This window comes from Toxotes jaculatrix, chromosome 9, assembly GCF_017976425.1.
Source record: "Toxotes jaculatrix isolate fToxJac2 chromosome 9, fToxJac2.pri, whole genome shotgun sequence".
NCBI lineage: Eukaryota > Metazoa > Chordata > Actinopteri > Toxotidae > Toxotes > Toxotes jaculatrix.
The window spans coordinates 15,634,445-15,649,299 of NC_054402.1; the positions used below are offsets into that span (position 1 = coordinate 15,634,445).

General features: G+C 40.8%; 1 protein-coding gene across 8 annotated transcripts in view; it reads left to right on the forward strand.

The window, feature by feature from the left end:
• The window catches only part of LOC121186848 (arf-GAP with Rho-GAP domain, ANK repeat and PH domain-containing protein 1-like), a 47,294-nt gene that overhangs the window by 25,586 nt on the left and 6,853 nt on the right, over positions 1–14,855 (forward strand). For all 8 annotated transcript variants that reach the window (XM_041045675.1, XM_041045677.1, XM_041045679.1 and 5 more), the window contains 14 exons: positions 7,385–7,559; positions 8,075–8,206; positions 8,331–8,466; positions 8,694–8,796; positions 9,237–9,429; positions 9,561–9,606; positions 9,842–10,005; positions 11,433–11,645; positions 12,113–12,218; positions 12,310–12,457; positions 13,147–13,230; positions 13,606–13,683; positions 13,765–13,882; positions 14,691–14,804. In XM_041045675.1, coding sequence (XP_040901609.1) covers positions 7,385–7,559; positions 8,075–8,206; positions 8,331–8,466; positions 8,694–8,796; positions 9,237–9,429; positions 9,561–9,606; positions 9,842–10,005; positions 11,433–11,645; positions 12,113–12,218; positions 12,310–12,457; positions 13,147–13,230; positions 13,606–13,683; positions 13,765–13,882; positions 14,691–14,804 — 1,810 coding nt within the window. The remainder of the gene's footprint in view (positions 1–7,384; positions 7,560–8,074; positions 8,207–8,330; positions 8,467–8,693; positions 8,797–9,236; positions 9,430–9,560; positions 9,607–9,841; positions 10,006–11,432; positions 11,646–12,112; positions 12,219–12,309; positions 12,458–13,146; positions 13,231–13,605; positions 13,684–13,764; positions 13,883–14,690; positions 14,805–14,855) is intronic.

A 14,855-nucleotide genomic window follows, 5' to 3' on the forward strand; every position in this document is an offset into this window, starting at 1 on the left:
TCCTGTGAAGCCTGTTAAGAAGGACATAAATCACAAACATTTTTTAGAGCCTATTATTGAACTGCAGGTAAGCATGAAAGGCAGGTTCCTAGATTACAAAAGATGGCTGAATCCCTAATTAAGCCCAAGAAGTAAAGCACAGTCTGCCAATTCCAATAATCTTGATGACTGACATTTAGAGTCAAAGTAAATTTAACACAGACAGAATGATATTAATGCAGGTTTCAAACAAACTCCTTTGAATGCCTGTCAAAAACTTTTAAGTGCATATCAGTGGCATAGGAGAATCAGCAGCGGCCTCCATGTAGGGGCAACATTATAGTATGGTCCAGGAATTAGAGTTCCTTTAGACAACAGTCCTCTCAGGATGGACACCCAGGTTATCGGTCCTCAGAAATCATATTTTTGCACCGGCTCATGTTGATGTGTTGATGTATTTGGTCAGTAAAACAGTGGGAACAGTCTGGGAATGCCTGGAGTTGAGGGTTTTATATGGTGCCCTCGCTGTGCTCCACTGTGTGCGGTAAATGTCTTAGTGTTTCAGATCCAGCTGGGTCACTCATTAGCTGCTTAACCCACTTACCTCAAACAATGTGGACTGTTCACGGACACACTGAGTGTGTGAGTGAGTCACATTTAGCACCTGACTGTGAGTTCTATTTTTCCTCCCTCAAGCATTTCAGCGTGTCTGTGTGTGTGTGTGTGTGAGAGTGTGTGAATCACTGTGTTTGGGATGTGCAGAGGGAGATAAAGGAAGATTTCTTGTCACACACATACACAGACACGTGCATGCCTATCACTGCTTGTATTGGTTAAAACTGTGGCCTTCTCTCCTTCATTTAGTCCTCCTCCATGATAGTTATCTCTTTTTCCTGTTACTACTCCTCCATGTTGCTCTTTCAGACTGCCTCTGGGGAATGTCCTCTTGTGGGCTTTTCTAAAGTTTCCTGATCTTTTTGAATGCAGTATTTCCTCTTATTAAAAACAGACAACCACTCCAATTGCTGCTCTACCTGTTTTACTCTCTTCCTAGTCAAAGTACTTGAAGTTTTTCAGCTCTGCGTTGCTACTATTTCCACTTGGGTGTGTCTTAAGAAATAATAGACAGTGCAATGTGTCAATTGTGCAGTTGCAGTATGTGACAAGGCACTGACAGGAAGGCAGTGTGTGTAAATGTGAATGGGAGAGAAAAACATTTGTTTGTGGACCATATGAGCATAAGAGTGTCTTTGGGCTACATCCAGGTTTGTTGATCTAGGCCTGTTTTTCTTATCCCCACTACTCTTTTTCCTTTCTTCTCTGTTTTTCCCCCTTTTTTTTTTTCTAAATGTGACATCATTACTCACTGCTTTAGCTGGAATGTGCTCTAACTCCGCCTCTCCTCCTCCTCCTCCTCCTGTCCTCCTCATTGTTTGGCTGGGACTGCAGAAGAAAGTTGATCTCTTCACTCCTGGCTCTTTTTCTGATTTTGTTATTGGCCAGTGTTCCTTTAACTTTCTGTCAGACTCAAGCAGCACAAACTAGGACATTTTTGCATTGATGGTTTGACTGGAGGGAACTGAGAACTACCAGGTAAGGTTGTGTGTGAGCTGAGCTAAAGAACAGGGTAGTGAAAGTATGTTGTGTGTTTGCATCTGTCTGTTTGTGTAGATTAGAGCTGTAATTGCGAGTGTGAATGTGTGTTTTATTGGGGGTAGGTTAGAGTGTGTACGGGAATTTGTGTCAATGGACTTTGGATCTCTGACAGTACGTGACCTCAATGCAGTTGAACAAACCTGTATTTAAATGTGTTTGTGTGGCATAGCTTTGACTTGAGACTAAAAAGACTGCTCTACTGTTGCTCTATGTTAGTGAGTGCACATTAGAGTTATTGTGTGTCTGTGTGTGCTTTTCACATGGGTGGGCTGAGATACGTTAACATCCATACTAATGTGTGAGTAGGCATGTTTTTGTGCCTTTTTTTTGCATTTTTGGTCTGTGTTTCTCTGTCTGTGTGTTTCGCTGTTTATGTGTGTGTGTGTGTGTGTGTGAGTCCATGTCTTCACTGTGTACTCAGAGTAGATGATGGGCTCACCTCTGTCAATGGACATCATTGTCCGTGTCCCTCTCTCACTCTATCCCCTCCTGCTTTGTTTCCCCCCTCTCTTTGCCTTCTGCTGTCTTTTTTTCCTCTTTTCTATTGATGCTTTCTACAGTCTTTGATTCATTAATTGGGATTCACATTCTCATGCAAATTCATAGTTTTTATGTTTTTATTAAAAATTAGTAAGAAAATTAGTAGGTTTTCATTGTCAGAAGACCTAAACTGTGTAGTATGTTTGTCACTAATGAAATGCCAGCCAGCCTCCATATTACACTGGTCTGTGAACTTTTGGTATGTAGCCATTTTATTGACATATGAAAATGCTTGAAACATTTTGTCGTTTGGTGGTTTCCCTTATCTGTTTGCGAGGAAAGCGAAGAAACCAAAGATCACTGGGAGGAGCATAAAAGATGTCTAAGAAATGTACAGAATGGCACTGAGTTACAGTGTCTAACTCAGAGAGAAGTGGTGACACTTTGACAGTATGTGTGCCAAGTGTTATCACAAGTATGACTCATGTAAGTTAATATGCTGTTACTTGGACAACCACCACCAGTCTTCTTTAGCTTGTGATTGTTGTGTCTTTGTTGCATGCAAGCTGGTGACAATCAGTGTGTTATTGGTGCTTATTATGGCAAACTGACCTAGCTGAGAGGCAGTCATAAAAACTCTTTATGAGCTCATTTATATGCTTTTAGCATTTTGGGAAGTGGCTTCCATAGAAAAATGCATCTCTCTTACCCTTTCTCTCTCTGTCCATTTCCTGCTGTTGCTCATTCTTTTGTCTCATCTTTCTTCCCTTCTCCAGCTGAGTCCTCTCATTTCATTCCCTCATTCACACTGAGGGTTGTGTGGTTATAAATCCCTTTCATTTCTGCAGGGAGATCTGCTCGACATGAGATCTGATTTCTTGTTTATTTCCCTCAAATACACACTCTTTGTCTGTCTTTCTCTTTTTCCTCCTTATCATATTTTTTCTTTTCTTCCTTCATCTGTCTGGATTTTCACCTTCACCTTCTTCTCCGTCTCCCTCTCTCTTTAAACTGCCCTTGATGAGGTAATGATGGAACATATGTGGATAACTACTCTTACCCATCTGGATTTAATATATGAACGTACGTACACATATAAATGTGGGTGTATTTTTGGCTGGACGTTCAATATATGCTCAAGTGGATGCAGAATCGGCTACATGTGTCAATATATGTGGGTCTGAGTGTATTATGTTTAGTTTGTAGCCAAGTACAATCAGTCTCTGATTAATGTGCTTCACTGAAATGCTTTAATCTTCCTGACACAATATTTTTCTTTCTCCTGCTTTTCTCATCTCTTTCTTTTTCTCAAATTCTGTCCGGTGTAACTGCTGAGGCCAGATGGAGGCCTGTGATTTTAGACACACCCAGATAAAATCTTTCTCTGTCTCTGTCTCTTTCCCTCTCTCACACTCTCTGGGGAAATTGGGTAAGATTCTTGAATTCCCTTTTCTTCTGTCTGTCTCTCTGTTATTACATTACTCCCTGTTTCATAGGCTGCAGATGTTGAAGGGTGTGAGGTCTTCAAACATTCAAGCAACCCATTTCCTCATTGTGCTTTGTTATGATTGGTTCACTTCCCTCAGTCAGAGGGAACGTGGTTGGCTATTGATGCATTACACTACACTGACCTACATACAACATAGCTTTCACATGTATGTCCACATGGTATATTGGGGTGGTTTTGTTCTGTTTTACTGGAACATGCAGATATGCAGTTATCGGTTTTGGGAATGGGTCATCACATTACGTCACACGGCAAGGATCCATACTTGTTGGCAGCTACAATACTGTTCCACATTGTCTGCAGTTAAATTACAGTGAATCATTCTATGGCTTGGCATGTAGCATACTGGCTAACGTAGGCCCATATGCACTTATCTGAAGTATTGATGTCTCTGGCTTGTTTTTTTTTCCCTGAATTTAAGACCATATAGAATACTGACTTAAGTTCATTGTGAAAATCTCAACTAATGTTTGTTCATTCTCATAGTGTAAAAAGAAGTCATCTGTCCAAAGTGACAATGGGCAGCTGGAACACATTTTGGGTTTAGGTTCTGAGGAGTGAATTAAAGACAAGCAGAAGCAGAAGGCTACAAGAAGAGAGTTTAAAAAATGCAAGTATGGTGTCAAATTCAAGCAAGTGATGATCTATGGTGTGGCCTTGATTACCACTGTCTAGCACATGGTTCTTCATGGATCTAGTTTTCCAAGTTGGTGCTGCAGCCATGTTGGCACAAGTATACTTTTCCTACTGTTCATTCAGGCTGTAAGTTTTCAGACTCTCAGACTGAGTTAAATCTTATGAACTCTCTCGCTCCAGACTTGTTTCCCTCTTGAACCCTGATTATAGGCGTCTCTCCTTTACTGTATCTACCAACCCTCCAAAGTTTTGAAAGGGAAAACTACATTCATACTACTACATTTTCTTCTGCTTTCTATTCAGTGTGATCAGCTGTATTGAAACATGCAACAAACATTCACTGGCCTCTTAAGATAGGGCTTAAAGGATTAAAGGATTTAGTTTATCATTTAAACATTATTGCAGAAAAATGGTTGATTAAATGGTTGATTAATTTTAGTGACATCTTAACTCTTAACTTTCACATTCTTTAGTAAACAGATGTCAAACATTTCAGTTTAGCTTTAACTCGCTATAAACATTATTTACTTTAAGCTTTACTCAGGACACACTTAATTGTTAGTTTCTCTTGTGAATTTGACATTGGACGTATTAAATATTCTGTCCTTTTTTCCAGGTTGTTTTGATGGTTTTTAGTGGAAAATTAGTAAGTGTGAAAATGGTGTCTTTCACTTCCTCCATATATAAATATAAAGACGCTGTCGTTAAGTATAGCAGACCACTGAAATACCCAAAATGCAGCTTGAGACAATATTGATTACCAGGTCCTATATACGAGCTCTGTTGTGGCACTCATGGTCCATGATAGTACGATGAGACTATTGAAGTCTACAGTATGTGCATGTGGATGTGTTCCACTACAGATGGCTGACTGCAGATTTTTGTTTAGATGTCTTTTATGATGGGTGAGACAGAGAAATGCAATTTGTCTCTCTGTCTTTTTTTGTGTGTGGGTGTGTCTTGTGCAATTTTAATCTGTGTTAATTGGTTTGTTTATTTGTATGCATGTGTAGAGGCTCAGTAGGGCTTAAAGAGAGGAGGGGTTCTGTCTGTATGTGTGACAGAGGGCTGTGGAATTTCTCAATCAGATCCAAAAGAGCTTATTGGTTTTAACAGAAGACAGACGTGTGTGTGTGTGTGTGTGTGTGTGGGAGGGGAGGGGTGGGGGTGTTGTTTGACTTTATTCATGGGGTCTTAAAACCGGGATCCCACTATACTTGTGGGGACCAAAATGCTGGACCCTACAGGTCCACATGGCTATTTGAGGGTTAAGACTTAGGTTTCAGGTTAGACTTAGGGTTAAGGTTAGGCATTGTGATGGTTAAGGTTGGGGTAAGGGGCAAGGGAATTAATTATGCCAATGATGGGTCCCCACAAATACAGTAAAAAAGGATGTGTGTTTCTGTGTGTGTGTGTGTGTGTGTGTGTGTGTGTGTGTGTGTGTGTGTGTGTGTGTGTGTGTGTGTGTGTGTGTTTGTGAGCATGTGGTTATGTGTGTGTGTGTATTTGCATTAGTCTGAGCTGAGTTCCTCAGCTGTAAAAACACTGCATCCTCCTTTTCTCATACATAACATCTTCCCTGTTCAGCTTCCCCCTCCTTCCTCTTTTTATATGGACAAAATTTGGAGCACTACTGCTTTAAAGTAAAGCTATAGTCTAAGGTCATAGTTGTATCTTAGAATAGTTATCAGGTACTTAAAGTCTTTATCTTTGTTTGTCACTATCTTTTTTTAAATCCAGATTTTCTCCAGATGACAATGATAATCTAGTTCTAGGAACGAAAACAGTGGTTTTGTGCGCTGAGTGTGGGAACATTGTCTTCTTTTGATGTTTTGACTTTAGCATCTGTTTGTTTTCAACTTTCAACAAATGACTGTTTATTTTGTTTTCCCAAAGACAGATGTAAGATTACTTTTTAATTCCCACCAAAGTTATGTCTTTCCATCTTAACTTTTGTTTTTGCTCACATGGCGTCATGTTGTATATTCATAGGTTGTCATTAGTCCACTGGCACATAATGAAATATCACAAGAGTTCCTTCAGTGAAAAAGAGAACAAAAGCAATACATTTAACACTTCATTGCCACTGAATTTACATGACAGTTAATCAAGCATAAGATGAGCCCACAGGTAAATGTTCAACTCTAAACAAAGAGCAGCAAGTGAGCTGGTAACTTTCTCAGACCAAGTAGTCTTACTATCACTCTCAGATCAGTGTTCCAGCATTTGTGATAATAGAAAAGTGATAATAAATAAATATAACAGTGGTAATAAAACTACTTGAGTTTTTTTAGTAAATAAAAGAGAAGACTGCATTAGTTTTTACTTGGAAAAGGCCTAGCATTGTTGACAGGTACTGGCCCAAGTAAAGCAATCAGAAAGCTTGTTGTACTGTTCGTGGTTCTGCTTCAGGAGAGGGCCTTCTGCAAGTTTTAAAGCCTCCATATACAAACACACACTGCTGTCTGTTCGGGGGGGGGGGGGGGGGCGTTTAATTTTAGTTTGACCTCAGCTGTTTTGTTTCCTTTCCTTCGGAACGAAAAGCTGACAGAGAATCACATGACATGATTAAAGCTTGGTCAGCCACTGCAGGGCCATAGTGCAAAAGTCACCAGTTTATGATCAATTTTACCTCAGTGTTACATATGTTTTGTTTTTTTTAAATCTTTTTCTTTCTCTGTGTCACTGTAACTGGATGCCTGCCTTGGACACTCTCTCATCCTCTCTCCTGCATTCTTTCTACCTTTCTTTCTTCCTTCTGTCTTCTTTCAGTGTCCCTCTCACCTCTTCATCTCCCCTTTGTTCTTGGATTTAATTGTATTGCAGTAGTGTTAAAAATGCCATTAAGATAGTATCCTTATGATGTTTGGATCTGTTTTATTTTACCAGAGTACCAGAGTTTACTGTGTTATTTGTGTATTTCCACAGGAAACAAATTGTTTGTTTATATATAGTATATAGTCCAATACCAGCACTCAGCATACTGGAGTACAGGTTGGAGGCCATTGTTGTCTATGCCAAAAAGCAACACATCATTGTGTCCATTTGTACATGGGCAGTTACTTATGTGTTTCTTTACGTTTTGATTGTCTCTCTCTCTCTCTTTCCCCTTCCCCTTCTTCCCAGGCTCTGTGTATAAATGTGCAGTGCAGTGATGTACTAGAGACATTAAGCCTGATCTTCTGCGGTGCAGATGTAAATTGTTCAACTGGTATGGCAAGTTGGCCCTCAGCTCTCTCCCTGGCCAATGCACACTCACAACCCTTACAGGCTGAGTTAATTAGCCACAATCTCAACACAGGTACAGTATAACTATGCAAGCACAGGGTCACATAACTCTTATGCTTACATAAAGGTTGAGTAGGCTTTTCTCTATATTGTTAATCAGTGATGTGTGACAGAATATCTTGATTGTCATCTGGGTTGTTTTGAAGAAATGCCAGCCAGAGATTATATCGATCATTGTGAGTTATTCAAGTTATGGCTCAGCCACAAAGCGCATATTAAATAAATGTTTGCAAATGATATTTGTTTTATATGTACTGTAAGCCCGATTGTGTCTACTGTATATTGTCTGGCTGTGTGACAATGATACTGTCAAAATTTATTATGTGGAGAATAGGATACACATTCCTTAAATTTCATTTGTGTCACTATTATACCATGTACACTTGTTTCCAGTAATAATGACATTTCTAAATATTATAAAACCAAACACACATTCCCTTCATACCCAGGAGTGTTTTTGGTGTTATCCACTTCTAGGTTTTGCAAAAGAAGATATTTTACTCTTTTTGTTTGTTTGTTTTTCTGCAGAGCTGCCCTCAGACTTGGACGGGGCCATGGAGACGAAACATTACTTACCATCACCTTGTGTGTCTCACAATGGCTTCCTGTTCAAAACTGCATCCATGGCTCGGGCTATCACAGAGCGCAAGGCCAGAGAGGGTATGAACAGATGTCTAAAGATGCCAATACAGTAAACACACAAAACTAGTGTTTAAAGATGCCATTTGTATGTTATGATTGTTAATATTATGCTTGGCGAATCTTTACTTGTCCTTCCATGTAGAATTCAGTCGTCGCTGGTGCATGCTGAATGATGGTACCTTCAGCTACTACGAGAGCGACAAGAACTCAAACCCTAATGGAACTCTGAAGGCTTCAGAGATTGTCTGTTTGGCTGTCGACCCACCTGAAAAACATGGGTACACATACACACACTCATACGCTGATAGTTTCTCCACTTTCATCCCTTTTAATAACAAAAAATGAAGTAGACTGTTACTATTCCGACTAGACTTTCTTAGTGAAATATACCAAATGCTTGTGTAGATGTATGAATGCAGCTTTTTGGACACAAAATGACTTCTTTCTCTCCCTTTCCCTCTGTTTTTTTATACCACCCTCTTCCTCCTAAACTCTCTCTCCATAGGTATGACAATACCTTTGAACTTTACTCTGAGTCAGAGCGCCTCTATCTATTTGGCACCGATGATCCAGACAGCCACAAAGAATGGGTCAAGTCTATTGCCAAGGTAACTTGTCCTGAAATTAATGATGTTGGATAGCCTCTGTCCACGACTGGCTCAGTGAATTCAAATTGCAGCTATTGGCTATTTTTTCTATTTAACTGATCATCACAAGAAACATGAATGCCAAGATTGTAAATGGACAGCACGTCCATGGCTCCTGCATGTCCAGCCACAAAGACAGCATGACCTGACTCGAAGGTGAATTCATTGCAGCTACTGACCACACCACTCTCTCCACGTTCCTAGCAGTCCGCCTGCCAGTGAAGTTTAGTACAGGAGCTTTGTGCAGAATCTTTCTTCTAAGAATTTAATTAGTATTGGTTTCTGAGGAGGGTTTCAGTAACACAGAGACTAAAGTGGATAAATCATCATCAAAAGAGAAGGGAAACAATTAGTAACGTGCAATGTATTACAAAGCCGCAATGTTCCTCTTTTATTTGTAGAGCTTTATCCCAGCCTCTGCAGAGCCTTTACTGAGGCTGGGTTTTGAGCGGATTGGACGACTGAAGTGTAAAGACGGCTTGAACCTTCAAACATCCAAGGTCGGTTGGTTTGCTCTGGTGGGCTCCACACTCCACGCCTACCTGGAGAACAACCAGGGGGAAGAGATCCACCTCCGCAAACTGAATGAGCTCTGTGAGTGAAACATGTAAACACCAATACGTGGAAACACACACAAACAGCGCTTTTACAGCGTAATTTTTATGCATACTGTATATGAAATACTCTCTGGAATAATGTGATTACCATGTATTTGTGTTTTACAGCCATCCAACAAGACAATGAAGTGCTGGTTCTGGTGGAGAGAGGCAGGTGAGAGGAAAGAATAATTTCAGATTTCTTGCTATATTTCTACTGTTTAAGGGAAAAACAGACTTTTGACTGTATAACTTCACACCCTGTCCTACAACTTAAAGCCACTTCAAAGAATTAAAAGTTAATTGCACAACATTGAGTCCTAACTGTAAAAAACAGATTTGTGTGCTCCTTTTCTGTCTCTTCTCCACTTGGTGACTGTCCTCACTCTTGTCCCACTCTCTTTTCCTAGAACTCTGTACATAGAGGGAGAGAGGAAGCTGGATTTTGCCGGCTGGTGTGGGGCCATCCAGACGGCAGCAGGGAGTGGAGGAGACACACTGAGCCAGCAGCAGCTCACAGAGACAGACATACCTGTCATCGTTCACAGCTGCATCGGCTATATCACCCAGTGCGGTGAGAGCCACGCAGAGACAGTGACACAAATGCATCGAAAGAGTCACAGCATTTACTCCATCTCACACTGTGCTGGCAGACACAAGCTCACACACATTTATATATTCATGAAGTCGTGCTCCTTATCTCTGCCTCTCATATATGCCTGCATTCATGGGAGCAGCTTTATACTCTCTACATTGCTGTATTCAGTTTTGGCCTTTCTTGCCTCTGCTGTGTGCGCACACTTGGCACTTTTTTTGTGTGTGTGTGTCCTCATGTGACTATAATAGCAGGAGTTCTGGCTCTGAGTGAGACCAGCGGACCGCAAGTCAACAAAACAACTCTGTTCCACCTCCGTTTCTCCCCTTGCTCCCTCCTTGGTGCTTTTCTTTCCCTCTCTTTTGTGTTCTCTTCTTTATCCCTGACTCCTCATTCTTTGTCTTCCACCCACCCTCCACCAGCTGACCTGCCGTTTTTCACTCTGACTAGTTTTCTTTCTCCTTTCTGTCAACCCCTGTCCTCTGCCTTTGATCTGTCCCTCTCTTTTCCTCCGTTCACTCCTTTATTTCCCTCCTTTTACTGTATGCACTTGTGTTGCCATATATTCGCAAGGGTGTATAGGGCTTTGTGTGTGTGTCTTTGTGTGTGGGAGTCTTCATTATGGTGATATCCTCTGCTTTCCTGTCTGGAATGTTAATGTCTCTGGTCAGCTTTCTGGGAAACCAGGGCAGAACTGTCCTTGCTCTCGCCTCCATGTACTGGTGGTTGTCATTTAGAACAACACAACTTTTGATCTAGTCATCCTTTATATTGTGATCAAAAGCGGGGTTTGTCAAAGCTTTTACCAGATTAAAGTGACTTCCTCTGGACACTTGATGCTTGGAGCCATATAAAGAAAGCCTATAATCTGGAATTTCTGGTCCTGATAAATGGTTAATTTGTTAGTCTGTCATTGAAAGAACACTGGATCTCACTTCAGCACAAATAAAAGAAAGCAGAAGTGTTTTTTAAAATGACCCTAAGCCCTCTAGTGGACATGACATGTAATTCGAGCAGTGTTTCACACCCAAGACACTTTGTCTTCTGATTATATCAAAGGTAATTTAACATTAAATCACACAGTGTTGAAAACTGTAACTGCCAACACTGCTGTCTCTCTTTCTTCGGCTAAACCTTTCAAACATGTTGATTCCCATTTGGTGCCACTAATCAGTGATATTGATATTGATATAACGTCTTTTTAACCCAATTTTGGATCAGTGTGGGTTACTGAGCCTTTTAGAACCCCATCTCCAAAATGTCCCTTCTCCCCTGAAGTTAGAAAATAAGACTAGTTGTTAATTGGAATGCCATGAATTTTATACTCTGTACATTGCAAAAAAGTTGTGTTGCCTGTGTTTGTAACATTATTTTCTGTGTGTGTTCATCTTGATATGTTTGTCTAGGCTTGACATCTGAGGGGATCTATCGTAAAAGCGGTGTGAACTCGCGTGTGGCAGGACTGTGTGAGAGATTTCGGCAAGATGCCCGCAGCGTTCGTCTGAGGGAAGGAGAGCACCAGGTGGATGACGTCTCCAACACACTCAAGCGCTTCTTCAGGGAGCTAGAAGAAGGACTGTTCACGTTAGAGGATGCCAGAGCCTGGCTCAGTATAGCTGGTAACATTCACAAGACTTGTTGTTGCACTCTGCTGTATAATAGTATTTTGAGGGTGGCTCAGTTCACCTAAACCACTAAAAAAGACATTGTACTGCACTGTACTTGTCGCTAAGACTTCTGCTGTCATCCCATTACAGTGGAGGTGAATAAAATGGAAATTGATTTTTTAGTAAAATCCACAAAGATGTCATGTTGTTGCTGTTCACTTCACTAGCAAATATGGCCTTTATGTTAGAGCACTACATTGAATGTTTTTAAGAACCTGTCACTTTTAACTCAGCTTTAAATCTCACTTTCTGTTGCTGTCTGTTTCTGTTTCTTCCATCTCTCACTGTATTTGTCATTTATATGTCTCTGTCTCCTTTTTCACTGATCATTTCTCTATCATTTTCTCTCTTTTGTCCCCTTGCACTCTCATCCTGTGCTTTAAATCTTTCCCTCTTAAATTTCCTGTTTCCTACTCCAGCCATTCAGGATGAAAGTATGAAAATCTCCCAGTACCAACTGCTGTTGAACAGGCTGCCTCGTGTCAACAAGGCTACACTACAAGCCCTTATCAACCACCTCTATTGGTGAGAAACAGGCACAAACAAAACTCCTCTCGTGTCTTCATTCATGTTTGTGTGCACATACCTATGTGTGTTTTCCCTTCACCTGTTTCAGCGTGCAGCGTTTTTCTGAGCTGAACCAGATGAACCTCCATAACCTGGCCATAGTGTTCGGTCCCACACTGTTCCAGACGGACGGGAAGGACTACACTGCTGGCCGCGCCATTGAGGACCTCATACAGCACTACACACTCATCTTTGAGGTCAGACTCACCCCTCAGTGCTCAGGGGGATGATAGGAGGGCAAAACATTTTGTCCAGTAAGATGATTTATCGTAAGTGTTGACATCAGGAAATGGTAAACATAGCACAGAGTGTGCAGCTTAAAAAGGTTGAGATGCCAAAGAAGATGGCATCTTTATATTGGCTGCAAGCCCTAAAAATGCAGCAGGAACAGATTCCAGCGACTCCTGTTTTAATTCCAGTAGCAATAGAAACTGATCTTATCTCGTACCATTTTTAATTTGTTTGGTAATGAGATTATGTTCTTATAGCACTTTGTTTGTTTCCTGAAAATTTCTTAGAAAGGGGGATGGGAAAATAAGAAGGATGTTAGGGAGAGAGGAATGAGACGTGTGATGATGGGATTTTCATCTTATGAGCTTAGAATGAAATCTGTGCAGTTGTTGTCAAAGTTTCCTTCTCTCAAAGACCTCCAAATTATCTTATCTTAACTATCTTGTTTAGATGAGATTAAAATACAACCTCATGTTAGCTGCATTAGCTCAACATGAATCTCAGATTTCCTGCTGTTTTGGCAGTAACAGCGAGGTTTGAATTGGATCACAGATTGAGATCTAAATACTGACATGATGTTATTGTTAAAGTATTATGTCAGCTGATGACTGATTTGTCATTGTGTATGAATGTATGTGTGCATACTTGTTTGCAGGTGGATGAGCAACAGCTAAAGAAGCAGCTGGAAGAGATCACTGTTATCATCCAAGTGCGAGAGAAACTCAACACAAAGTTTCCTGTGAGTCGCACACTCACACAATGATCTTACACACTTTTAACAAAGCGAGTTTTAATGAGCTAAACTGCTCTTCTGTAGCTATTTTAAATAACAGTGTGGTTCATGTTTTTCATGATCTCACATGATTTGCTTCGTTGTTGTTGAGTTCGTTTCAGAGTGTATAAGAGGATTAAATGTTCGCCATTTGAAGTCATTATGCATTATGTCAAATTCACATATAAAGCTGTGTTTGTTATATGTCAGTGTTGTGTGCATGCTTGTGTTCGTGCATGTGCATGCTGCAGTTGTCTATGCATGCTGCAGTTTGTTATCCTAATGCTGTTATAGTTCTGTCTGATTTTGTCTCTGTGTTTGTGTCTGTACCGGTCACTTCAGAGTACTGAACCTGGAGGGCATTTCATCTGCACAGTGTATCTGGAGGAAAAGAAGGACACAGCAGAGCAACATGTTAAGGTGACCTGGACTTCACCACACTTCACACACTTTGCTCAGGAAAGAAAAACTCTGAAGTAACTGTGCTGCTTCTCCCCTCAGATTCCTGGTTCTATGACAGCAGCAGAGCTGACATGTGAGGTCCTTGACAGGCGCAATATTGCAGTTAAAGACAAAGAGTATTGGAGCTGCTGGGAGGTCAGCGACAAAGAGGAAATGGGTGAGACAGAGAGAGAAGGAACAATAATTGTAAACACCTAATTTTTTTGTGTGTTTAATCTTGATGGAGATTATGATTTTTCTTTTTTCTCAGTGTACAGTACAATTTCTAACTCTTTTGGTTTAAAAGGCAAAATGCTTTCACATGACCAAATACAATCTGTGTCAAATTAACACAAAAGATGAAAAGGCCCATGGGGAAGCAAAAGAAGTGAAATGCTCCTCATTCAACCTGCAGCCTGAGCTTACCAAAGTGGCACACAAACTCCAGAGGCAAAAAGATCATTCTCGGCATTGTGACTGTTTGTCGTAGTTTGTTTTGAGCCTGGTATGTGGGCCATCTGGTTACCCACCGGGAAGCCTGTATATGGCTCATCAAATGCCAGTAATACTCATCTGCATTGGCAGATTTCCCATCTCTGATCAGAGAACCAGCCTGCTGATTACAAGAAAGAGGAAAGAATAATGCTGAGAACAGGAAGGGCATTAGAGAGAGCATGAGTGATGGGCAGAGCTGGCGGGAATTCTTTCAGTCTCTTGAAGGATGACATTAATATAAAGCAAATCCTCATTCCATTGATTGCTGAACTCGTAAGAAAAACATTTTTATGTTTACTAAAAACATTGCACGCCGTCAGCCATGCTGTCAGGAGCTCAGCCTGTTTGTCTGAGCGTGGAACTCATGCTTTAAAAATGCTGAAATTCTTCTAGATAGTGTAAAAAAAAAAAAAAAAAAAAAAGGATTTGAGGTTACTTTGGATTTTGTTGTATCACCCTGTGTTCACTGTGCATCGCTGTGCTTCCCTCAGAACGTCCGCTGCACTATCAGGAGCGAGTCTTACCCATCCTTCACTCCTTTGGCACTGACTCCCATCTGCTCATTAAGAAGCACCTCGCTATGGAGGCGATGATCGTCTACCTGAGTAAACACAAACCAACCGCCAAGAAAATTCTTCTCTCTGAATCACTGCATT